The sequence below is a fragment of the Epinephelus lanceolatus genome, chromosome 13, assembly GCF_041903045.1.
Source record: "Epinephelus lanceolatus isolate andai-2023 chromosome 13, ASM4190304v1, whole genome shotgun sequence".
In the NCBI taxonomy this organism is placed as follows: Eukaryota; Metazoa; Chordata; class Actinopteri; order Perciformes; family Serranidae; genus Epinephelus; species Epinephelus lanceolatus.
The window spans coordinates 30,076,057-30,102,633 of record NC_135746.1 but is presented as its reverse complement, the minus strand read 5'-3'; the positions used below and the strand labels follow the sequence as shown (position 1 = coordinate 30,102,633).

The 26,577-nt window shown below is 40.1% G+C and overlaps 1 protein-coding gene across 2 annotated transcripts; it reads right to left on the bottom strand.

Moving 5' to 3' along the window:
* Nucleotides 1–14: 14 nt before the first annotated feature.
* Nucleotides 15–23,791, bottom strand: trim54 (tripartite motif containing 54). Of its 2 annotated transcripts, none has more exons than XM_033648273.2 (9): nucleotides 22,673–23,791; nucleotides 21,544–21,722; nucleotides 14,964–15,141; nucleotides 11,813–11,908; nucleotides 9,949–10,182; nucleotides 5,550–5,572; nucleotides 3,479–3,615; nucleotides 3,153–3,242; nucleotides 15–547 (listed from the first exon to the last, which is right to left on the bottom strand). In XM_033648273.2, exons 1-8 carry the CDS (start codon nucleotides 22,856–22,858, stop codon nucleotides 3,166–3,168), a joined length of 1,110 nt encoding a protein of 369 aa, XP_033504164.2. In that variant the 5' UTR covers nucleotides 22,859–23,791; the 3' UTR covers nucleotides 15–547; nucleotides 3,153–3,165. The 2 variants fall into 2 exon arrangements, with proteins under 2 accessions (XP_033504164.2, XP_033504165.2); XM_033648274.2 differs by having other exon boundaries at nucleotides 3,491–3,615.
* Between the last annotated feature and the right edge of the window lie 2,786 nt (nucleotides 23,792–26,577).

Below are 26,577 nucleotides of genomic sequence, written 5' to 3'. Positions count from 1 at the left end.
AGAAAGGAACCATCTCTATCTCACTGACTTTAATCCTCACACAGTTTTTTTTTATTTATTTACATAACATCTGACAAGAATTATAAAACTGTAGTCTTTTACAGACGCCTTTAGGAGGTATTGTGACAGAAAAGCTATATAAGGGCTTTAAATCCTGAAGAAACACATGAGCAAAATCTTTTTACCCTCCCACAACACAGAATACAGTGCTAAATCCATGGTATACATTTCCTGTGAGCTTTACACAGATAGATATATTTATACACAACACACTGGATTTTTTATTTACCAAACAAAAGGCAACAATGTGGGAGGCAAAAATCTGTCCAAGTCTTGCATGTGGTCTGCTGCAGAAGGAAACTCACATGGATAACGTAAAGAAAGGTGTAAATTCAATCAATCATTTAGTGTTTTTTTTTCATGTTGTCTTTGTTGTTTTCATGTGGCTGAATTCACTCTTGAACACTGCATGGATTTCCTCCAGAGGATTATGGTAAACCTCTATTTCCGTCTCTGTTTTACATTCCTCCAGGACTGCAGCGGGGACCTCGAGTAAAAAACAAAAGACGAATATCATGAGATCAGTGTCATCATCCTACGTCTAAACAATCACCAGTGACTCTCCAGCTGCTCGGCCTAATGTCACACAAATGCAGCATGGAGGAGGATGCTGTTATTTTTGACTGAGTCAGCATCAATACGCCGATGCTGTCGCCTTTCTGTGCGGATGAGGGGAATCCTTTGCTCTCTGCAGCTCTGTTTTACGTAAGTGGTCTTGTTAGAGCTGGTTTCACACATCCCCTCTGTATGATACACAGCGAGCTGCCGCCGCCACTGCTGCTGCTGACTTCAGACTCTGCACATTCCCAAATATTATAATTCATCAGCGGAGCAACAAGAACATCTATAAACAGGCTCTGACACATTTGCACTGCTTCAGTTTGAGAGCTGTCGCTTTCTTTTGCTTTCTTAGAAGCTTGTATGTCTGCAGGATGTTGATTGAAACACTTTAAATATGTAGCATTTCATGAAGTTTGCACTTAAAAGACATCACAAGTCAAGCAATAATGCACCATGAATTTATACTGTATACATACATACAGTATGTAAAACAATCCACTTAAACACACAGTACCTAATTTTTTGGCCACTTTTGGGTAGTGGAAAAAAATAGCAAACACACACCCCATGTTCTTTGTCTTTTTACTCTCAGTGTGCACTGCTGCTGTACATACTGTTGCATGGAGTGTGCATACAACTGGGCATACCACTTTGTAATAACACTGTGCCTTGATTTTCAATTGTCTTGCTCTTATATCTGTTGCAGTAAAATGAAACAGTATGTAATTTGGAATGCAGCAGGCCTTAACGTTATCCGTTAGCATTACCTTGGAGATACAACGAAACAGCATTTGACAAGCTGGCCAGAGATGGAGGTCAACCTAGAGAGCTCCGCTGTTGTTACTTTGCAATGTATGTAGTTTTAGCCAGTCTCTGTCTGCTATCGATGAGCTGTCATCTATCTTCAGCTCAGTTGATTTGATGCATCTTCTACTACGCAGAGGATTGTGGGAAAGAATAGCCAAAAAAAAAATATACTGCATTTGACACACTTTGTATTGGGACATACTAAGTCTTTTTCCGGTATGCTAAATAGTATGGTAGTATGGGTATTGGAACGCACCTATGGCAAACTTGTTAGCAAACAGTTGTATATTCACACATTCGGAAGTTACAGAGCAACATAATTAGTCATTTGGAATCATGTTTTCGGTGACCTGATGAATGTAGCCTGGTCATCAGGCCGATTAGCTATCGGCTGTGGCTGCTGTTGGAGCTATGCAACCACTAAACAGCACCTACAGTGTAAAAAAAAAAAAAAACTAGAATTAAAAGATTAAATTATTTCTAACTTCTAACACCAAGAAATGATGTGATACTATGCACAATGAAAAAGTAAATAATCAACAACCATTGTCAGTTATTTGAGGCTAAATTTTATCGAAGTGCAAGAAAGTGAAAATTTAACAAATATGTTTATTTTATAAATATATTAAAGTTAATAAGGGAGTGACAAGTATTTATAGTGAATACTATAATTCATCTGCGTTTAGGGATTGTGTTTGTTATATTACTCAAAGCAATCCCTTAAGACAGTGGTTCCCAACTGGTGGGTCATGGTCCAAAAGTGGGTCGTGGGTCCATTCTCAAAGGACCACAAATGACTTGCAAATGTGTTTCTAAAAGTTTCTAAAAAACAAACTTTATTTTTAAGTACAGTGAATTTCTGGCACAGAGCTCTTATTCTGAAGTGCTGTTTCCTGCTGTAGCATGAGTGACTAACAGACAGGTTCTTGACAGAGACAGCAAACTAACTCGACGACATGGCCAAACGCAAGTATGACACTAAATACATTAAACTGTGTGGACCTTGAGGAGAAATCTGGACCCTGAGGCTGGACCAGTTGGGAACCACTGCTATAATTTATCTGTATTTAAGTAAGTAGATTCCAAGAAAATCTTATTCAGCAAAATGAGAAAAAGTTTGATTTTATTTTTTGACCTCTGTCCCTTTCTTTGGTGTGTGATGTGAATGGCCTCTGTGATAGCTGAGCAAACTCTACCTGCTGATGAAGACCATTAAATGCACTTGAAATCTCCAGAAAAGCCTAGTAAGTGGAACTTGAGTTTGCTTTTATTTTTTTGTAAAAATTGTAGATTTGATTCTCGCCAAAACAGTGCAGACAGGTCTAAAATTCACGACTAAATTAACAAATAAAATATTTCCTTTTCAGCCCCTCTCGCTAAACGTTTTCAGTTCAATTCTTCATTCTAACGTGAGTCGATTACTGTGTAAAAAACGCAAAAAAAACATTTGACAAGAGGAGAGACGGGGCTGCAGGTACCTCCTTTCCAACTGGTGACAGAGCACTTGAAGCTGAATAACTAATGTGAGGGGTCTGACACTTTCTAAACTGAAATCAAACACACCACAAAGCCCTGGCCAAGCAGAACCCTCATCAATTCATCAATACAGGTTGACGGGGAGACTCAGAACCGAAACAAACACTTTGTATCCGCCCTCTGTTAGAATCACAGTTTTAACCTTTGCAAGGTCTGTATCTGCACGAGTCATTAAAAGCAACGGCTACCTCAGTTCTGGGTTTAATATCTGGAGAAGAAGTCAACTTCTGACTCTTCTACACCTTCTTCGGGATCTTCTTCTCCATCATCTCCCACACCTATAGACACACACATGCACACACACACACACACACACACACACACACACACACACACACACATTGCATTGAATACTTATAATACTTTAAGTACATTTGCGTACAGAATATGTATGCGTACAGTGTGGTATTAGTACTTTTAATAAACTAAACATTCTTCCTCCATCACTGCTCCTCTACCTCATACTGTCTTTGTTAAGTAACCAACATGATAACACTTTAGTTTTATGTTGTACCTCTGTGCGTACCAGAGCAGAAGTCAATGTTCTTCAGCATGGCAGCGAGGTCGTCAGTATCGATGACAAAGTGACTCATACTCTCATAACCGAGCTCTGGACGCTCCATATTAGAGGTCCGGGCTGTCACTGCCATTCTGTCAACACACAGCATTTTATATTATAAGACTCACTCATATATACACTCATATATAATTGACTTATTTCATACTAAAGGTGTCTAATCTGCAACCAGTGTAGTAGTAGTAAATCCAACAATACTTTATCAGATAAACTTCCATTTCAAAGATAACTGGTGTCGATTTGAAATTAAAGGCCAATATATTGTCTCAATCCGTCCGCACACCAAACACGCACAAACACATTGACCTCCATCTCATCCCCATGTGGCCGCTCACTGACGGCAGCGCTCAGAGCAGATTTGTTTGGTTTTTCGATCTCTTAGCAACAAGTTGATCATCTGCTACATAATGTATGTAAAATGACTAAATGTCACAGAGCTGATGACTGTTAGCACGAGGCAACACAGTGCTGTATACCAGCAGAGGTGGAAACTGATGAAACACATTTACTCAAGTACTGTATTTAAAGGGAAACTACATCCTACATCCTGTAATCCTTCAGGTCAATATCACACTGTCAATGTACATCCACTACTGTCCACTGACAGGCTCAGGTTATTATCTTAAGTGTCTGCCAACGAAATAAAACCTTTTTTCTTTACTTTTTGCTTGATCGGTCTGTTTGTTATTGTGTTTAATCAAATCTCGCTCATTGAGAAGTCTCGTTCTGACGTCTCGTGAGAGTTAAATTGTTGCAGTAAGACAGTAACAAACAGACCACACGGCTGTGGCTCAGTGGTAGAGCAGGTTGTCCACCAATCGGATGATTGACTGTTTGATCCGATGGCTGCTCCCACCAGTGTGTGAGTGTGTTTAAAACTGAGTAACAGGTGACCCCTTGTGTGGTATCCTCAGCCACCAGTGTGTGAATGTGTGTGTGAATGGGTAAATGTGACTTGTAGTGTAAGAAGCATATTAAGTGGTTGGATGACTAAAAAGGCGCTATACAAATGCAGGTCCATTTACCATTAAGTGAAAGGTAACCCCAGGTAAAATGTTTTATTTCTCTGTAGGTTTCTTTCCATTATGTTGTCATGCGAAAAATAAAATAAATAAATACAATTTTATTTACAAATAAATCTAAATTAAATAATAAATAAATATAACATATTAAAATGTATTTATTTAATGTATTATTGATTATTTTATTTTATTTTTTATTTTTTCTAGAGGGCGGATGTTACAACCTGTGAGTATGGAGTTTAAGAGACTTAAATGACTCAAAGGTTGATATCATACTGCATTATGGGAAATGTAGCATCTATTTGGAGGTTGTAACTATCTTTGCTATCTTTGCTTTGGCTCTGACTATTTAAAAAAAAAAGAAAGAAAGAAAATTATCTTTTTAATTACTCCAATTAATGGAATGCAGTACTCAATGTTTGAGTGCTCATTTTAGGTATGAAAAGTAAAACTACTTGTAATACTGTATGGGCCCTTACAGGTTTACATTGTCATACTATATCATGGGATCATTCTTACTGTTGAAGCAACACTTTAATGTTGTGGCTGGCTGAGGTGGAACTACTTTTTTATACTTTTAGATAGATAGAAAGATTTTTGATGAGGTGTAATGCATTAACTTGGAAGAAAATCTGTTGCTCTGTTTTTCTTAATTAACAAAATAATAGTCATTAATTCAGAAAAACAAGGGCAGATTTAACCTTTAAGAAAAAATTATTCTTCCGTATATTTTACATTGTTATCATAGGTTTTTAAAATCTACTGAATAACATGCAACTAAAAATGTCACTCAAATGTAGTGGAGTAAAACGTACAATGTTTCCCTCTAAAATGTATAAAGTAGCAATAATGTAAATACTCAAATAAATAACTTCAGAATATTTCTAAAATAAATACACTCAGTTACTGATGAATTAATTATGAAAATCTGAACGCATTCACTACATGCAGAATCAGAGCTTCACCACAGACAACACTCGACTTACTTTTCCAGTATGACTTGGGCGTTCTGTGACAGTGAAGAAGACGGACAGAAAAGAGCAAAGAGACAAAATTAATCACATTGTGCTTCACTTGTCTGTGCCAACGACATCAGTCACAAGTATTTGTCAGACGTGTCACCGTGTTAAAACAAAAAAAAAAAAACATGATGTTAAGAAATACTGCCAGCTGCCAGAGTGGCCTCATGGTGTTTACTACCTGCTGCCACTAACTCTATCTCCTTTAACACCTGCTCTGGCAGAGGATGTGGGTGAACATAAAACAGCGACACCTGAGGCTCAGACTTTCTCTCTCTCACACACACACACACACACAAACACACACTTTCCTCAGTGGAAATGCAGTGACGCAGGCACGTTGCATCAGCAGTAAGGATGCTGAATTTAGTAACAACCTGCTTGTCTCTTCAGAGGCGACCGAGGTTGGACCCTCCATCTGTCTGCTGTCAAGTTTAACTAACTTTTAAAGTTTTGTCACGTTTCACTCGGCCCTCAAGCTCCATCACGAGTCACGAGTCAGTCTGCCAAAAATGGTGGCATTTCGGAGTAACTTTTGTGTCCTTAAAATACAAATTAGGGCTGCAACTAATGATTATATGTCCAATTAATTAAAAAAAATAGTGATCGCAATTTGCCAGAGCCCAGTGCTGCATCTTCAAACTGCTTGTTTTGTTCGACCAACAGTCCAAAATCCAAGACATATTTATTTTACAATGATATATAAAAGAGAAAGACCACTTGAAACAGTTGATGGGCCCTTTTGCTTGATAAATGACCCACATAATAAACCATTTATCACAGTTATTGTCAGATAATTTTCTGTTGATTGAGTAATCAATTAACTTTTACTGACAATGTCATTAGCTCAGGAATAAAGTGATTAAACAGCTTCAAGAGTTCAAGAGGGTAAAGTCACAATGAAACGATTTGTCGTGTGCATCATTTTGAGCAGAATTTAGATTCTTCAGAGTTAATTTATTCCGACCCTTGTGATGCAATCATTTTGTTTGTTTGTATCAAGACAACATGTTGCTCACTCTGACGTTGCAGGTGTCAGAGAGAAATCAAATTTGCAGCTGTAGTAGGGGATGTATTTTTATAGAAACAGATTGGTACTCATTGGTATTGCAAACTGACCCCACGTCTTCAATCTGACTGAACTTTGACACACAAAATCATGAGGATCTCCAATGTCCGCTCAGTTTGAGAGAGAAGGAGAGATTGGCTTCTCATTCAGGAAATATTGATTGTTTTATAACGGCACTGTCTTTGTAAAATAATTATGTTTTTGGTTGCTGGTGTAACAAAATAAGCAACATGAAGGTATTGCTTTGGGCTCTGGAAAATAGTGAAAGGCATTTCTTTTACAGTTTTAGTTGCTGTCCTTATTTGTATTTTCAGCACACAAAGGTTACTTAGAAACTCCACATTTGTGTCATAATTACTACTACTTTCAAAACAAGCTTAATTCTCTCACGATCCTTGGATTCTGTGTATATGCTGTTATTGTTTGGACTTTGTTTTTGAAGTTTCTGTTTTTGTTCCTTGATTCATTCATGTTTTAGCTGCTTCCTGTTTTATTTTGTAGATTCTCTCCTCATGTGTCATGTCTGGTTTTTCTTTCTGTCTTTGTGTGTTTTTATGCCTGTTTTCTGTCACACCTGTCTCGTTAGTCCTTCCCTGTTCCCAGAGTCTTCCCTTCACACCTGTTCTGTATTACTCTTGTTTGCTCCACCCACGTGTTCCCAACCACACCCTTGTTGTTAGCCAATCTCCATTTCCCTCCTTTCGCCTGTGCCCTCCTACTCCAGCTGTGTGTCGTTCTTGTGATTCTTTTTCTGTGTATATATACCTGTGCGTTCGTCAGTTCATTCCTGTGTTCTTGGTGTCGTTCCCTGCTCTGTTTCCTGCCTGATGTCTTGTGTTATGTTTGGATTTTTTCAGTTCATCTTATTATCGCGGTTGGTTTTCAGTTTAGTTTTGGTTCTTCTCGCATTTGGACTTTCTGGTACCTGCCTGTTCTGGATGCGTTTTATCACCTTTATTAAAGCTCGCTTTTTGTTAAACCTCAAATCTGCCTGCTGCTCTGCATTTTGGGTCCTTCCTGCACTGATTCATTAAAGATTTAGGGGTTGACTGAAATGTGACAAAATTTAGACTCTGTTAAAGAAAAACTTTAGCCCCCAAAACGACCATTTAGATAACAATTACTCACCCTGTGTTACGCTTGTGAGGAAAACTTTGTTTTTGTCTTGGGGGAAACTATTGAATTTAATAGTGCATGGACAGATGTGTTTACTTTGGCTGCAAGGTACCAAATATTCATAGATATTTTGTTGCAGAGGAGCCACCTTATGGTAAAACATTAATGATTAGACCTATTAGTAATGTTGATAAGCTAATACAGAAGGCTGTGCTACCTGTATGATAGGTCTGAAATAGATTTTGTGGCTCCAGACAGATTTAATTTATTTTTTTGGACCAAAAATGGCTCTTCTGGTAGAAAGGGTTGCTGACCCCTGGTACTAAGTAAAACCTGTATAATTTACAACTCTGTGGACTGCTGCTGTTAGCACGCTAGCCATGCTAACTCTTACAGTTTGTTTAGAAGCCTTCCTACCTATGCTTCTATTTCCTGTCCTACATGCTTTTTAACACAACACATGAATAAATTTCACCAAGTGAAATCTGATGTGTTCAGTGTTTCACCCCAAGATTTGTTGTTCTCACAGTAGAAAAGCCTCTAAAACAGTGTTAAGTCCATGGGACAATAAAATGGTAAAGCTGCTTAAAAATCTGATCGGTTAGTTACATGAGCAAATTGATATTTCAGTTTAAACCTTCAAAATAAAATAATTCAATTTCAATTTATTGTTGTAGACATGAGATGTAGAAGTCAGTGTATTGACTGTGTGTTTGTTTTCTCCATCAAACGAGCCTGGTCTCACACTGAAGTCGTCGAAATCTGGCGCTTGGGCAGTGACTTCTGACATCAGAAACCAACGAAATAAGGCGTCCTTTAACGTCAGCATAATACGCGGCCGATTGCCGTTAAAGTTCAACAGAGTAAACATGGCAGGACAAGGACAGAGTTAAGGCAGCAAAAGTCCGAGTGGGATGGGCGGGAAGGGTGGTAGGTGGGTCCTACAAACACCAACTTTCACCCAAGAGAGTGGTTTTCGCTTCCGTAAGATTCTAAACCATAACTCAACCATGTTTTTTTGTTGAAGAAAAAAAATGTCAATTCACCGTGTTGTCCCGACGTAAAGAAAGAAGACAGTGCATGTAACAGGCAGAAGTTGACACGGTGTCCCAGAACGTCAGACAACCAACGCACCCAGGGTACTTTGCAAGTCATATGTGGACATGGAAATTCCATGACCAAAAACGTTGATATGTGACAAGGTCGGAGTGAGAATGTGTTGGTTTGTTTCTGTAAGTGCATGTGATCAATTGGTTGATCAATACACAATCATGTGTTTGTGGTGTGTGTGTGTGTGTGTGTGTGTGTGTGTGTGTGTGTGTGTGTGTGTGTGTGTGTGTGTGTGCCTGTGTCTTAAGGTATGAAAGACCAGAGACCGAGCTGTCCTCAGGGGGGTTTTATGGAACTCAGAGGCATCCCGCTGGGCTTACTGCCCCTTGTTTCCTCCTCACCCTGCAGCTATGCACATAAAGCCCTTGATCATCTGCAGCAACAGCAGACATGGCCCGGTGACTACTAAGCACAGATCATCCTGTCAAACAAAACCTGTGGTTGGAAGAATATAGATGGGCGGAAGGAAACTTTCAATGACAGAGGAGCATGTGATGTGTGAGGTAAGTTTGTTTTTATGCAAACTACTGCTGATGTAATAGAAATGCACTGTATGTTTAGTATCAATAAAATGTTTAGTGCTTAAAAGATTTTACTCATCATTGTTCAGTTATTTTAAATTGGGAGGCCTGAAATTTATAAAGCACTGGATCCTCTGAAAGTGAGGCAACATAAACCTGGATAATTAACTGGATAGAAAGTCATGAGAAAAACAGATTTACTGATACACAAAATTATGATTATTTTCTTTAAGACTGTATCCTGATATTTGATTCAAATTTCTGCTTCTAATCTTGTTAGATAAAGGATATTTTTAATTCTTCAGCCTTCTGAAAATGATTTTTGGTTTCTTTTTCTTTGCCTAAAATTAATCACATTGAAAAGATACAAAACACATAGGAATTTACCTTTAACATATTTGTTCTCCCTGGGTGATTTTGTAGTTTTTGGATCAGTTGGGTCACAATGCCCCCAAAAATTCACAGAAAAAAAAAGAAAAAAGAAACTAAGGAGACTGTCCAATCATCTAACTCAACCTGCAGGAACCAGCTGATATAAAGTGTTACTCACCTGTACAAACAAAGACATGTGTGGCTCCTCCATCGACTGAATGGCCGACTCCACCAGCGTCACTGCGGCCTCCAGGTGATCACTGTGCTGACTAATGAGAGATCGAACACGTTTGAGTTTGTCATCCTGTTGTTTGGTAATGAGCCCCACCAGCTCCCGTTTCCGCTCATCCAAGATGGCAACCAGGTTGTCAAATCTGTCGGCCAGATGCTCTCTCTGTCGCCGACCGTTCTCCTGAGGTATGAAGAAAATTATAATCTGCTTTCTTTTACTACAACTACAGTTATAATCCAATACAAAGAAACTGCAGGAAGCAACTAAGATTACATGATTCTCTGACGTTAGCATGTAGCTACATGTAGCAGTGTAGGCAGCTAAGATTACATGCTTCCCTGAGGTTAGCATGTAGCTACATGTAGCAGTGTAGGTAACTATGATTACATGATTCTCTGACGTTAGCATGTAGCTACATGTAGCAGTGTAGGCATCTAAGATTACATGATTCCCTGAAGTTAGCATGTAGCTACATGTAGCAGTGTAGGCAACTAAGACTATATGATTCCCGGACATTAGCACGTAGCTACATGTAGCAGTTTAGATTGCATGTTTTCTTATGTTAGCATGTAATGTAATGTAAACTAAGTTGCATGCCTGAAGCAGATGACCATATTAAAAACTCTGTCCTTTTTTTTTTTACATCAGTTTGTCTTAAAAGAAGAAAAACTGAGTAACTGTGCGTTCACACCAAGCACGAATTCGCAAATTTGCGCATCGAGATTACATACAAAGTCAATGCAAAGACGCAATTAGACGCGAATTTGCGCTGGGCGGCGTGATGGACACGTCTAGCGCAACGCAATAGACACGTAGGCACGGCACGATAGCTGCGAAATTCGCGTCCATCGCCTCATCGCTTGAGTTGAAAATATCGAACTTTTGAGGTGAATTCGCGTGACGGTGTGCCGTCCAGTGACGTCCAGTTGTTGACACAACAATAAACTGCTACTCACTGGAGACAGATGGACAGGCGCTCCGCAGCTGAAATGGAGCACCGGTAGTTGGTGTCCTGCCAGGAGATCCTGGCGCCAACCCTCGCCAACAGGTCCTCAAACTGGGCCCCAGTCAGCCTGAAGTACCGCTGAAAGCGGCTATCATCCAGACGGAGTTCCTGAAGGAGGTGGTGAAACTCGTCGAGCTGGATGCACTTCTGCAGGATAGGGTGAACCCAAAAACGACAGAGTTTGGCCCTCCGACGCATCTTGGACTTCCAGAGCAGGTACAAAGCAGCGATGGTGGTTATCTCAACCATGGTTGAGGAGAGAATGGCGGGCCAGATGTTGTTATCTAGTGAAAATGGGCGGGCTCGCTACTTGCGCGACTGACGCGATAACGCAAATTAACAAAATGGTCCAGCGGCCAAACTCACGCGTTACGCACGGCGCGTTACGAGCGAGTAATTCGCTTCACTCGCGCCCAGTGTGAATGCACAGTAACAGAGTATTCAGAATGGTCTGAAGCCTGAGGTTTTTGCTCACAGGGATTAGTTTTATATACGTTTACCTCATTATTTGAAATTTTGGCCATGTTCCATATGAACAGCTGACATTGTAACATTATATATACGACAGCAAATAAGGAAAAGCATAATAGGTCCCCTTTCATGAACATCTGCTTGTGCTGCATGCTTATCTACTAATTTCAGAGCAGACCTACTTCAAGTGTGCACTGTATCTGTCTGTAGAGAAATTAATTGCATCAGGACTCAGTACTGACTGATACATGGACAACATTACATAACAAGGTGTCTAAATATGCGAAAATCCCAAATGAAAAAAGTTTCCTTTTGTGCATGTGCGTGTCTAACCTCCACAGCCTGGCAGATATCTTCCATCTGAGAGATGACTGCCTGGACGTGGTCGTTACTAGCAACCAGGATTGCAATGCTGTCACTCAGGTCTGTCTGCAAACATTCAGAACATCACTGACATTACATTTAGATACCAACATTCCTCTGAAAACATAATGCTGTGAAACTAAAAGGACTGTTTTGACTGCATCAAGAATCACCCAGCAACACATTACGTCCTAACATATATGTACAGAGGTGCGCGTACATTGTCTTTCTGTTTGTTTTGTTGACGGTCCTCTTGTGACTGACTGTTGATCTTGACCAAAAAGGATGTTACATCAGTTTGAATATAAAAACTCCCACAAAGTTTCCTTTATTAGATTTTTATTTTTTGTATTAAGTTACATAAATCTGTTCTGTTAGACCTATGAAACTATGACATGTTGAAAAAAATCCCTCCACAAAGAGGGCTCATGTCTGGAGTGACTTTTTTTGTTACTAACTTTCTGCAAAGGCATACTGTTTAGAGACACAGCAACATCTAATTTTTTATTTATTTATTTATTTTTTTTTTTTTTTTGCATAACCTACCTAAACCAAATGATAGAGATAGCTCAATCAAGTTAAATTAAATTCAACACATTTTTTATTAAGATAAAGTGACTACAAATGTCCTTTATCAAACGGTTAAGCAAAACATTAAAGGGTTAAAAACACACATTTATTGTGTGCAGTGTTGGCGGAGGAATGCACTCTGAGTACTTTCTAGTTAGCGAGCCTGTCACTGCCTAAAGCACAACAACATGAGTCACCAGTGTGCATCTGTTTAGAGTATCACATGACATCATGCACATTTTTCTTTACAGCTTCTGTACCTTTTTAGTGTCATTTATTAGTGTAACAAACACTCATCCTCTATCTGGGCCAAATTAAACCACAAACTTTTGTTTTTCAGATTAACCTTTGCGTGAAGATGGAGGATCAACAACTTTCATCAACCTCATCTGAATTTCAGATGAGTGAATCAGAGGACAGAGTGAGAGATGGAGAGGCCGGCACTGAAATGTCAACAAAGCCAACTGCTCAATAACAAGCCGGACGCTGCTGCTGCTGCCATCTGCATGACAAAACTGCTGCACTTTGTCTTTGTGTGACTTTGTGTCTCCACAACTAAGTAAATTATTTGTTTTCATGAGATATATTTAATGTAGAAGTTAATAAGTCTGGTATCATCACAACTGACCTGATGATGACCAAGCTGCATACTGGATTTAATTAAAAAAAAAAAGTGTTTATTTGATACAATATACACAGAGAAATGCAAAATAATTATTCAGTGCACTGTATTACTGTCAGCATTTAGGGCTTTTGCTAATTTCCAATGCCAGTATCTAGTCAGTGGTTATACAGTATTCACTTATATACTGTGCATTTGCACTGGGTGGTAGATCAGTGTGTATCTCAGTTTGTGTTATATCTTGGAAAGAAATACCAAACAAACCGAACAGAAAAGGAAAGTAAGATTTAAAAATAGAAGCAGAGAGAAGCATGTAGGATAAAGACCATCAAGTCGCCCACACAAGTTTAGACTTTTGTAAACACTCTTTGATGGTTCTTTGACCTTTAGATAAGCTTCAGCTTTAGTTAGAGATAAAAACCTCCAAAATAAAAACTGCCAGATTACTTCCAACATACACAACAACAATGTATCTGCCTCTGGTTTTGTTGCTTTGCCTGAAAGTGAAGTGAAAGAAGTGAAGTGATGAGTGTTGTGAGGTGGAGAGCAGTGATGTGGAGCTGGGTGAAGGAAAGAGCAGTGAAGATGAGTAGAAAATGAAATTCACCAAATTAACTAGAAGGAAATAGCAGTACAGTGGAGTACATGTAAGGTGATGTAAGGTGAACTGATGTAGACAATAGTGAAGAAAAGTGAGTAGAGTGGAATGGTGTGAAGCTTCACTCGAGTGAAGTTAAGTGAAATTGAGTAAGTGGAGTAAGGAAAAATTAAGCAGTTAAGTAGTGCGAAGCTACCACTTCTGAAGACTGCACAGCTCTTCTTATCTCTTGCTTGCTTTTGTCTCTCTTTTCAAAGTTATTTTTCATGTCTTCATGAGGATTATCTTCATTCTGTATATATGTTTCTTGATTTTTGCAACATTTGCTGTTATCTTTAATTTCATTTTCTTGTGCAACAAAACACCAAAGCAAATGTCTTGAATGTGAAAAGCTAATTGCAAAAAACGGGACTCTGTTTTTGATTCCGAAGACAAGTAGTCTAAAGGTAGTGAGGCTTATTGGACTGAGCTTAAGGGTGCTTTCACACCTTCCCTGTTTGGTTTGGTTCAATCAAACTCAAGTTTGTTTGCCCCTTAAGTGCAGTTCATTTGTGCAGGTTTGGTTGCGCACCAAAACATTCGGACTGAGATGTTCTTGAAGAGGTGGTCTTGGTCCGGTTATAAACTAACTCTGGTGCGGTTCGTTTGTGGTGAGAATGTGTTCCGACCTCGATCTGAACCAACTGCAGTCACATGACACATTGTTTGGGTTAAACATGAGCATGTTACAGTCCTGGAGGATTATTAATGTGCACCTCCTCCTGTACTGCCTTAATATGCACATTCAGCACATCCAATGCATCAAACCATTGTTTTCTATTTGGAGCTGCGCCTCGTTTTCAGACTGTATGGTTTGACTAAAATGAACAATGACAGCAATATAGTCCACAATAACCAGCGCTAAAATCAACCTGCGTAGTTGTCCCTCCATTGTGACATTAGGAAGTGTCACATTTATCTTGCACCTTGACGTTTTGTTTACTTTCGAGATTTTTCCCACATGGAAATTCTGACCAATCAAGAGCAGCTTTCTTGTGCAAGGCATTTTATCTGGCCTGCTTGTAAATGCTGTCGTGAGAACACAAACAAACTCTAGGCAATTATACAACTTTGTAACAAACTTAGTTCCTGATTTGGACCAAAGCAAGACAACTCTAGGTCTGAAAGCACCCTAAGTAGCGTGAAGTGGAGTAAAGTGATACGAAGTGAACTGCAGTGAAATGATGTGGAGTGGGGTCATGTAAAAAGAGGTGAAGTGAAGTGGCGTTATAAACCGGAGTGATGTGAGCTGAGTATATTAACACCTTCACATAATGAAGTCGATTCTTTACCTTCTGTCTCATGTAAACACTGCTGAGTGGTGCGACATCACAGTCTTTGTGTTTTCCAAACACTTTGCACATGGAGCAGGTTGGCGTCTCACAGGACAGGCAGTAGATATTGATCTTCTCCTCTTCATGTTCTTCACACAACAGCTGCTGCTGCTGCTCTGGCTTCATGTTCATAAGCCTGGACGAGACAAAAAGGAGAAATGGATCATCAAAAGGTTCATGCACAGCTTTTTGAAAAATATATACTCTACTAATGAGAAATAAAGTGTTTTGACTTGTTTTTAATTCCAAAGTTTGTAACAAGAGTTAAGCTCAAAAACTAAAAGTTTAGTCATAACAAAGGGCAGACATTAACCTTGAGGTACTTTAAGTCCAAGTGTGGAAGAGTAACTCATGTTTTCACACTGCTCAAACAAATCAGCATTTTCTGCCCAGAGGTACATCCTGTGTTTTTCTTACAAGATAATTCCAGGTAGGGTATTTATTCTTTGGCAAAAAGAATATCGAAGCACAGGTGTCTTTGCTACTGGCCATCATTGTGATGCACTTATTATAATGTGCCTAAAATGCTCTTAAAGGCCAGATTTCCATGCTCTAGTGACACAGTGTCTGCAATTCTTAAACCAGCTTATTTTATTTCTGTTACTGCTGACATATTTTTTCATGTCAGGGGATGATGTAAGAACTACTCCGAAAAATTGGCTGAGATCACTTTTGTTTCTTTGCTATCTGAGGATTTCAGCTTCCCATAATATACCTCCAAAGGACACCATAAATACACTGAACCAAGCGTTAGTTCAGGCAGGACACAATTTTAAGCTCAGCCCACATCCCAGCTACATCAGCTGATTTCAAACAGCCCAATCAACTGATGGAGCAGCTGATTGATGAAAGGGAGTCAGCTGATAGATCACATAATTCCTTTCTATGCAACCAATTGGTGAATCTCATTCTGTGTGCCCTATTTAAACTGCTCTGACCTGCCTACTGTTGCTGCTTCCTCTGCAAGCTGCTTTGCAACCTGCCTCCACCCCAGCTCCTCCTTTTCATGCTGTATCTGACTTATCACTGTTCCTGGGGGGTCTTTGCTGCTGCTCTCCCTGCTTTAGGCTTTACATGAAGGCGCATGGAAGGGCAGGGAGGTTTGCTCTCCCTGCCTCAGGCTTTCCTCATTTGCATGTGGAAGGGTGGAGAGGTGTGCTCTCTCTGCCTTAAGGCTTTCCACGTAGGCACGCAGAAGGGCTGAGAGGTGTGCTACCTCTGCCTTTGGCTTTCCATGTGATCCTGACTGAAATGTATTTTAGTGTGATTTTATGTAATTTTCCTCTCAGATTTGTCTCTGTCAATGTGCATTTTATATGATTATTTCAAGGCCACACATTTGAAGGAGAGCTTTTATGCTTTTCCCTATTTTCTGTCATCAGTATAATGTTACAGTGTCAGATGTTCATAGTAACTGTGACCAAAGTTTTAAATAGGGAGTAATTCCATGTTAGAAAAAATCTCAGGGCTGTTCTGAATACTCTGTTTCTGTTTTTTCAACTTTTAAGACAAGCTGACATTAGCTCATGACAGATTTCTTTATATGTTCATCTGCTCCAGACACTCTACTGCAAGTGTTCAACTTAACTTAGCCTACACTGCTACATGTAGCTACATGCTAACGTCAGGGAGAACTGATTTTGGTTGTTGATGTTAATTTCTCCCTTATTTCAGAACATATTCCTGCCATGAAGATTTTGGTTTAGAAGCTTTAATTGGTGATTTCTCATGGTAGAAAGTGCCAATATCCTCTGGTACAGTAATTTCCCCAGCTGCAATGATTGCACAAAGACGCAGAGATGCAGAAGGATGTATGTATTAAGAGAACTGGACACAGCATCAGAGGCTGAACGGGGCTCTGTTCATTCCTATGGAAGTTGCTCGGTATTGCATGAATCCAAGAAAAGAAATTTAATCATGCAGCTCTTCTAGACCAGTGGTTTTCAAACTGTTTTTGCCCAAGTCACACCAAAGGGCATGCCAAAATCTCAAGGCACACCTGTATTTATATCTGTACAATAGCTTCTATAAGGTCTGTTAGCACTCTTATCACGACATAAGACAATAAATATAAGAAAAAATAAGACAGACAGCTTTTGTGATACTGTCTAAGGACCGTTTTTTTTTTTTCTCTTTTCTTTCAGTCGTCGGTCATCATCACTGGTGCTTTGTTGTAATTTGCTCCGTACAATAAAGCGATTTATTGTCCCACTCAGGCCTCTCTCCTTTTAATTGTTAGCATGCCTCACACTGGCTGCCAATCAGGGCTTTTGATGTGTCACACACTTATAATTCCCATGCACAAACAGCGACAAATTGGTTCCCAGTGAAGGTTTTTTAAATTAATTCAATTAAATTATTTTTTTTCGCTAGTCTTTGCCTCCCTATTAGGAAATGGATATGCACAACATACTGATACAGTTAAAAATTCATTCATAACTTTTTGTATAGGCCCAGTTGAATATTGCAGTTATAATGTGTGGTTATCACAAAATTCCCACGGCGCAGCTGGATTGGCACCTGCATTGATACCTGGATTGACACCATTTGAGAACCACTGTTCCAGACTTTCTAAATGTAATCAGACAGAATAGATCAAATCCCCAGAGTGAAATGAGTCATTCTGCAGGGGTTGTGATGCTCAGAAAAATGTATCCACTGATTTACAGGCAACACTTTTATAATATAAGTCTATGGGAAATACTCTCTATGGGCCACTATGTAAAATTGGCTTCAGAACTGTGCTGTTTCTATGGGTTTCTAAGGGTTGTTTGGAAGACCCCAAAACACTGATCAATTAGAGCAGACTGGGCTTTTTTGGGAGGGGGGCTTAAAGAAACAGGGGCTAAAACAGAGCGTCTCAGACAGAAGGTGAATACAGATGTCTCAGCACAGACAGTATGAGGGAAATAAAGTGGAAACCCAAAATACAAGTATGAACCTGACAATTAGCCAAAAAGCTTCCCTTTAATTATCATACAAGCAGAAATGAACAACCAGATTAAACACCATTTCCCAGCCCTCACAGCGAGGTCACAGTTGTTTCATGTAGGCAGTGGGGACAGTTGGGTAGCATTGGCACTACGAAGCATCCTAAAAAAAGCAAAGCATATTTAACGGAAGTTACGGAATATGCAATAAAGGGTCCTTTGTACTCTGACGTAGGTGTCTCTGACAGAAATGATGATTAAGTAATGAGATGTTTTTTTCCGCACATAAAAAAATGATGAGAAACTACAAGTTACAAAACATTTGTGAACAATCACATCTATTTTAGCCCACACACATAATGAGGGGACTCCTGTCCTTCTGTCGCCAGTGAATGCCAACTGTGACTCACTGAGCTTCTATTTTGGAGTGAGGATGACTTAAATATCAGTGTAGACTTGTAGTAAGTGTGTACGCTTATAAAAACACAAGCAGATGGACTGAAGAGGCTTCTACTTGGAACATTGTAGTCTTTATGTAAATTTGTGAGCAGCAATAGACTTCAGACAACACAATGTATTTTAAAGCAATATGATGATTAATAGATTAACAAAAGAATGACCAAATTCAGGCCGGAAATATGCAACAATTGCTGCACAACTCAGTGCAGAAATGAGATACAGATTGTTCCTGCAAACTCTGTGTTAAACACGTGCCACGTCATCACTGCACTTCTACTGACTCCAACTCCAAACTCCATTCTTTATGTTTCTTCTTCAGTGTCTTTGACATCCTTCACCTTCCTAGTATGTTTTCCATGCACACACATCATATCTATAACTTGTAGTAAACAAACAGTGCATCAAAATGCAAATATAGAAAGAAAATGGTATTCATCACCTGAGGGGTAACACACAAAATCAAGACAGCGGACATGTTTCAAAACTGGTGACACTGTGGTGTTGAACTGTCACATTTCGTGTGACTGATGCTCAGTTTGACCTCTCGATCTACTGACAGTTGTAAAATGAATAAATAGAGACATGTCAAAAAGCTTTTTATTAAGGCTAGCACACCATTTTATTTACAACATATCTTTTCTGTTTTATTAATACGGGTTTTATCTTATATTATTGTTGTTGTCTAATTTTGTGTGCCTCATTGCAGTCCTAAAATGTTTTAATCCTGGTTCAACCATGTCAAGCATTTTGTAACTGTATTGTAAAATAACCCCCCAATTCAGCAATATATTTGGCAATGCTGTATGCAGGAAGGCTAAACATATAATTGCCAATGCCTCACATCCATTACACTCACAGTTTGACCTGCCCCCATCTGGGCGTCGATTTAGCATCCCTAGAGCCAGTTGAGATGTGCTCTCTTTTACTATTTATTTAATTTATTGGTCCTACCTGCCTATTTGCACTATTGCATCTTGTATATGGTTTAATTGTACATTTTTATTGGTGTGTGTCTGCCTGTACCTTTGATTTTTGAGAGGAGCCAAAGACAAATTTTCACTGAGGTGAACAATAACGTTATCTATCTATCTATCTATCTATCTATCTATCATTTAATTGATGATTAATGCAAATAAGCAGAGTCTCAGAAAAGTGTGTTATCGTATGATCCCCTCACTTTAAAACTACCGTATATATCATGTCAGCAAGTACCGGTTTGTTTTTTTATCTGCCTCAAAGCCTTAAACTCTCTAAATTGTCTACAATGAAAACAGAATAAAACCCCATCACTAGGGATCAGTTCTGTATCACTGTTAAACAAAGACTGTGGTCTGAATAGAATACAATACTGCTCTCTGTTGGTGGCCACTCATGATTACAATAACATGAAGAGTCTTACTTCACATTCTATATTAAGACTTCTTCCTGTTAAACCTGTTTAGAAGATGTGGTGTAAATACTGACAACTACTGGGCAGAAAATAGTTCAGTTTAGAGTATTTATGAATAATGATGATTAAAAATGTCCTTATGTTTCCTTACAGTTAAATAATAGTGTCTTATTAGCCATTAAAGGAATACTTTACACCCCAAATAACCATTGGCATATCTATTACTTACTCTGTGTTATGCTGAATTAGTCACAAAAACTCATTTATCCCATCCTATGCTCAGTGCTTCCAAAAGACATGCATTTTCGCTTAAACCTTAGTATTCAAACTGAACTGAAAGTGAAATGTATATATGTTCTCCTCAATGCCAGACTCCATTGACAAAACATTGCTCGTCTACCACTGCCACCATCAATTTGTTTGTTTATGTTATTATGTGACTTCAATACAATCATCCCGAGCATATTAATTGGCATGCTACAGAACTTGGACTTCTCCCCCTCCATCTGTGTCTGGATCAAGGACTTCCTCACTGACCGCCTACAAACCGCCAAAATCGGCCCCTACTGCTCCTCCGCCCTCACACTTAGCACCGGCTCCCCACCAGGCTGTGTGCTGAGCCCACTCCTTTATGCCCTGTACACTTATGACTGTACATCTAACCACTCCAGCAACACAATCTTTAAGTTTGCTGATGACACCACCGTGGTTGGCCTCATAACCGGAGGAGTTCAAGTTCTTGGGGACCTACATCTCGGAGGACCTGTCCTGGCCAGCAAACACTCTGACAGTGGTCAGAACGTCCCAGCAGCGGTTGCGTTTCTTGAGACTGCTCCGTAAGGTGGACCTGAAAAAGAAACTGCTTGTGGCTTTCTATCGATCTAACATCAAGACTGTCTTGGCATACTGTGTTACAGCGTGGTGTGCCAGCTGCACGGCAGCAGACTGGAAGGCACTGCAGAGGGTGATTTCCACAGCAGATAAAATCATCTCTCTGCCCTCCCTGGAGGACATTTTCCTCTCCCAGTGCCTCTGCAGAGCCAGGAAAATCATAAAGGACCTCTCCCACCCTGGTCAATCACTGTTCACCTAACTGCTTCCCCGGCAGGCGGTACAGCAGCATTAAAAGCAGGACAAACAGACTTACAAACAGTTTCTTTCCGTGGGCCATCACAACTCTAAACTCCCTTACCTCATAAACTGTCCTAATTCTCATTTCCAGTCTGGGTGACATTACATACATTAAGTGCAATAACAACATCTGCCTAGAGCATAGATAAGTTTTGCTTTCAGTTCCTTTTTTAAATGTTAAGGTTTCAGCAAAAATGCACGTGTTTGGGGCGCAGAATATGATTTTTATTTATTTATTTTTTTTATCCATATTTAACCGGGTAAGTCCCATTAAGATCAACAATCTCTTTTACAAGGGAGGCCTGGCCAAGACAGCAGCACAATAAGACTTGGATTATACTGCACCAGTTGTGTGAAAGTTTGCAAGCGGGTGATTTGATTTAGGTTTACTGAACTAAACATGGACCCCTATGACTTCAGTTCATCAAGAATTTTCTCCTTTTTTGGAGTCTTTGTTCATCATCAAGGCATGTGAGAAAAACAAAGTTTTCTTTGCAAATTCAGCATAACATGGAGTGAGTTATTGATATACAAGTGGACATTTTGTGGGTGAAGTATTCATTTAAAGGTTTATATATATAGTGTAAGTGTGACTCTATATCCCTCCAGCACACACATACACACTCACCTGGAGGACTCCTGCTGCCTGTAAATGTCTATGATGTTCTCAACCAGCAGGTTCCTCTGCAGACCGTAGACCCCATGGCGGTCCAGCAACACCTCCTGGCGGCACGAAGGACAGCGAAAGCGAGCGCCACTGGAAGCCATGGTGGAGGAGCCGCGGGACTGCCACAGAGGGTTAGCTGACTGGATAGACAGGAGAGAGAAATAAAATGTTTTTTTTTTTCTTTTTTAAAAAAAGGTCCATTGATGGCTCCTGAGTAAAAGATAAACTACCACCATCTTCTCCTCCTATTCCAAAACATGGAGGTTCCCATTAGGATGTCTTTGTGATGGCTCAGCTTGTGATAACTTCTGGAGCAGTTCATAATGTTTCTGTTTTGTAATACTAGGATCAGATTACAGTACATGGTGTATTTGTCTTCTGAGATGGGCACACAGTCATTAATCCTTGCATCAACAAGGCATTTTCACCCAGAGGACTGCTGCTCACTGGATATTTTCTCTTTTTCCTCTGTAAACCCTAGAGATGGTTGTGTGTGAAGTGAAAATCCCAGTAGATCAGCAGTTTCTGAAATACTCAGACCAGCCCGTCTGACACCAACAACCATGCCACGTTCAAAGTCACTTAAATCACCTTTCTTCCCCATTCTGATGCTCGGTTTGAACTTCAGCAGGTCGTCTTGACCATGTCTACATGCCTAAATGGTTGAGATGCTGCCATGTGATTGATTGATTAGCTATTTGCATTAATGAGCAGTTGAACAGGTGTACAAGTGGCCAGTGAGTGTATAATTACTCATTACTTTTCAGATTAAGTTTTTAGACCAAAACATTTGAGGAGTTTTTGAAATATCTCTATTATTAAATTAACCAATAGTGTTAATGTTATCTTGAATTCTTGAAGAAAACTTTGTTTTTATTGCATGCCAGAAAATTCTTGATGAATTAAAGTTTTCACAAGTTTTCTCCTCTTTTTGGATTCTTCATTCACCATGGAGGCATGTGAAAACAAAAGGTTTCTTCACAAATTGAACGTAATACAAGGCAAGCTTTTGGTATAGCTACAAATGATAGCCTAATTTTGTGTGTGAAGTTATCCTTTATCTACCACGTGAGACAAATCCCAGACTCACCTGGAAGATGTCGTTGGCACACTTGCGGCAGAGGTTGTGCTGGCAGGGCAGGATGACCACAGGTTTGGAGAACATCTCCAGGCAGACTGGGCAGATCAGCTGCTTCTCTAGGTTCTCCATGGTGGCTCCTCCGCCTGCACCAGGCCCAGAACTGCCTGCTGATGGAGGCCTGAGAGCAAAGTTCATTTCCTCCAGGCAGCGGTGAGTAAAATATCAAAGATGAAAGAAGAGGATAACAAGCAGAGATAGGTGGGGAATGTTCTGGATGTTGGTTTTGTTGGTGTTTGTAGTCGTATTTTCTCTCCGTTTTCTGTCCTAGCTCTCACAACTTCTCTTTGCCCCAGCTGTCTATCCTTTTACCCTCGCTGCCAGCCTGTCTAACCCTCCCATGCCCGCTGTCTCAGTCCCACAGCAGCCGGATTGTTGACTGTTGGTATTTTTAGCTCCTCAGTTTGTTCTGGCTTGGGTTACTGTCTAAACTGTTCTGCCACGGTTGGACCACTGGAAAGTCCGGGCGTGGCAGAGGATCAGGACAGTGATCAAATGATAATGTTTGTATGTAGTGTGATACTTAGGAGGGGATCCTGGTGACATAATGCAACCTCTGTCTGCCATGTTTGTCATTAGCACTTCAGAAAAAACAGCTCCATTTCTCAGTTTAGACTTGTGTTCGTCACAGCAATACTCAGTGACCAAAAAACTGATACCAACTATTGGTTTTGCATTGTTCAGCTTGCTACTGTGGAAATACTCTGTTACAAGTCAGTCATTATGCTGATTTGAATGCAGGATTCGAATCCTGGTCAGGGTAGGTAACAAATATCCAGTCTGAACCCTTAGTCAAGGTCCATAATGCTGCCTTCCTTAGGATGAGTGAAATCACAAAAACAAGAGTCATACCAGCTTGGACGTCGCCCGGGTCAACAAGGTCCACGTCAGGTGTTGGGGAACCAAAGCAACCTGATGAGAAATGGGCTACTGGAACAAGACATGGATGGATGAGAGCAGAGAATATGGAACTGTTGGAAAGCTACTATACAACTAACCCCAGTGAAAGGGGCTACATGCAGAGGATGTGGGATATATGGATGAAACCCAACATCTAGACTGAGAAGGAAACAACACCTATCCCAGTGTTCCAACATCCACAAACAACAACTGCTATCGCACCTAAAGACTGATATAGAAGCAGGGGTCTACCACACCAGACAGGACCCCAGGTGCAGGCTGTGCAAAGATGCTCCTGAGACAGTTCAGCACAATAGCAGGGCCTACATGGAACATCATAATCAAGTGGCTGACACAGTGTACAGGAACATCTGCACTGAGTATGGGCTGGAAGTCCCAAGGTCACAATGGAAGACACCTCCTAAGGTGGTTGAGAACGACCAAGCTAAGATCCTGTGGGACTTCCAGATCCAGACTAACAAACTGGTGATGGCTAACCAACCAGACATCGCATTGATGGACAAACAACAGAGGAAGGCAGTGGTGATAGATGTAGCAATCGCGAGTAACAGCAACATCAGGAGCCTGAAAAATACCAAGGGCTGAAAAGAGATGTGGGGAGTAAAGGCAACAGTAGTGCCAGTGGTAATCGGAGCACTCGGGCTGTGACCCACAAACTAGGAGAGTGGCTCAAGCAGATTCCTGGTACAACATCTGAGGTCTCTGTCAGGAAGAGTGCAGTCCTAGGAACAGCTAAGATACTACTCAGAAGTCTCAAACTCCCAGGCCTCTGCATCACTGTCAGTATTCCTTCTAAGGCTAAGCACAACATAGGCTAGTCATTGACGGTGTGAGAAGATCCGTATAATAGACTATTTTTAGGAATTTAAGGAGTCGACAACATGATCAGAGTCCTCCTGATTTATCATGTGGTTCCAGACCTCAGCTGGGTTGTGGTCCTCAGCATCACTATCATGCATTTTAGTAAGGTAAGCACAATATGGTCATTGGTGGTGTGAGAAGATCAGCATAACAGATTATTTTTAAGAAGAAGATATCTGCCGCTCTACTCTGCTAACAGACTCATAATAAGCATTAAAACTTGTACCTTGTCATTTCCTGTTCTCGCTCTCTTGTGCTCCCACTTTGTTTCCTGTCAGGTGTGACAAAAGTGCCACACTAAAGCAGTCTCCCAAGACACAGATAACAGTGTTGCAGCGGCTTCTGAAAAGCACTAACAACATCAGACTTTAAAACCAAACCAAATATATGCTGCTTTACATGGATTTTGTTTTTTTCTTTTAACTCTTTGCACCTCTGGCATTTTGTGTGGCTGGTGTGTACCTGACTGAACAAACGGGAAAAATGTACATTAGTTAGTTACACATTACAATATACCTCAAATTATAGAACATTACATTACATCACATTGAAGCCTGCCCCGTTCAGAAAGAGCGCTTTTAGCAACTTGTTGAGTCTCTTTTTAAACTGATGCTAGGCTAAATCACCTGTCCTTAGGTTAAGAGCTATTTTGCTGTGAGGTAAACTCACACATCTGTACCTTAAAATCTGCGTAAACTAGAATTATTGCCTCACAGTTGTATGCCTCAGTGAACTGGTCAAGTTGCAGTTACAGTAGTTGAGGATCTAAACAGGATCTACAGAGGATCTATACAATCAGCAGAGTGTCAAGATGGACACCCAAGATTAGTGTCACTGAGTCAGTATCTGACCAAATGTCTCCCCTTCTGTTGCTGAGTTTTGACATTGAATAATGACCAGAAAAGTGTTTTTGCAGTATGATGTCACAGTGAAGTTGACCTTTGACCTTTTGGATATTTAAGGTTATCACTTCAACATTTTATCCTATCAGCCATTTGTGGACATTTGTGCCAAATTGGACTGTGGTTGGGGCGTGTGCTGTCCTTGATGATGTTGTTGGCCCTCCTGATGACCCTGCTGTTGTAAGTGTCCTGAATGGATGGACAGACTGCTCCTGACTGAACTGGTGAGGACACTCTAGACTGTACAGCTGTAACAGCTAAGGATTTTAGTAAGCATGTCAAATTTCCTCATTTTTCTTAAGAGGTACAGTCGCTGCTGGGATTTCTTGATGATCTGTTTAATTCATCTTGCATTTATTTTCCTGTTCATGATCTTTTGATTTCATCCTGAATTGTGCAGTACTCCTTCCTCTGACAGGACTGACTGAGTCTTGGTTTGGACTCACCGAAATTAAAAAAACAGAGCGCCTGGGTCTCTGTAACCATGGCAACAATGACACTGAGTGACTTACTAGTTATTCTGTCATTCTCGACCACAAATTCTGATATAATACTTTTTTTGTTTTGTGAAACTCTTTTGGATTTATTGTTTCTCATGTCATTCCAAGCTTGTGAAACCATAGTTTATGCATTAGAGGGTGTGCACAGATGTGCAGGACAAATCATGGCCTGAATTGATTCAGTAAGGGCCACTGAATTGTATTTTTCAATGCGTGACAATCCTGCATTATACAGGATAGGTGACAACCCAAGTGAAAATGTATGTATGAGGGGGAAGCTATCTGAACTCACAGTCCTTCAGTAGCCCTCATCTCTGCTTCTGGCTGGGGCCTGCTTGGAATGTTCTGATAAGTAGACTTTCACATGTCTCTCTTGGATATCATCATAAATTGTTGTCATAGAATCTCTAATGCAAAAAAAAAAAATCATTTGTTAAAAATTAAAAAGTTAAAGTGCATTAATGCTAAAGTTAAGGCTTCACTTCACTTCACACTCACTGTATCATGCAAAATGTCAACATTTACAATGTGTGAGCTGACAACTTGTCTTACATGACGAGCACTAAGCTAAACTTTTGGATTCTGAACAAGGTGGCAGACACAGTGATGACACTGAAGAGACGATGTTTACATAACGTCTACTGCTCAGGGGGTTTGCTCTTTATCTACAAAC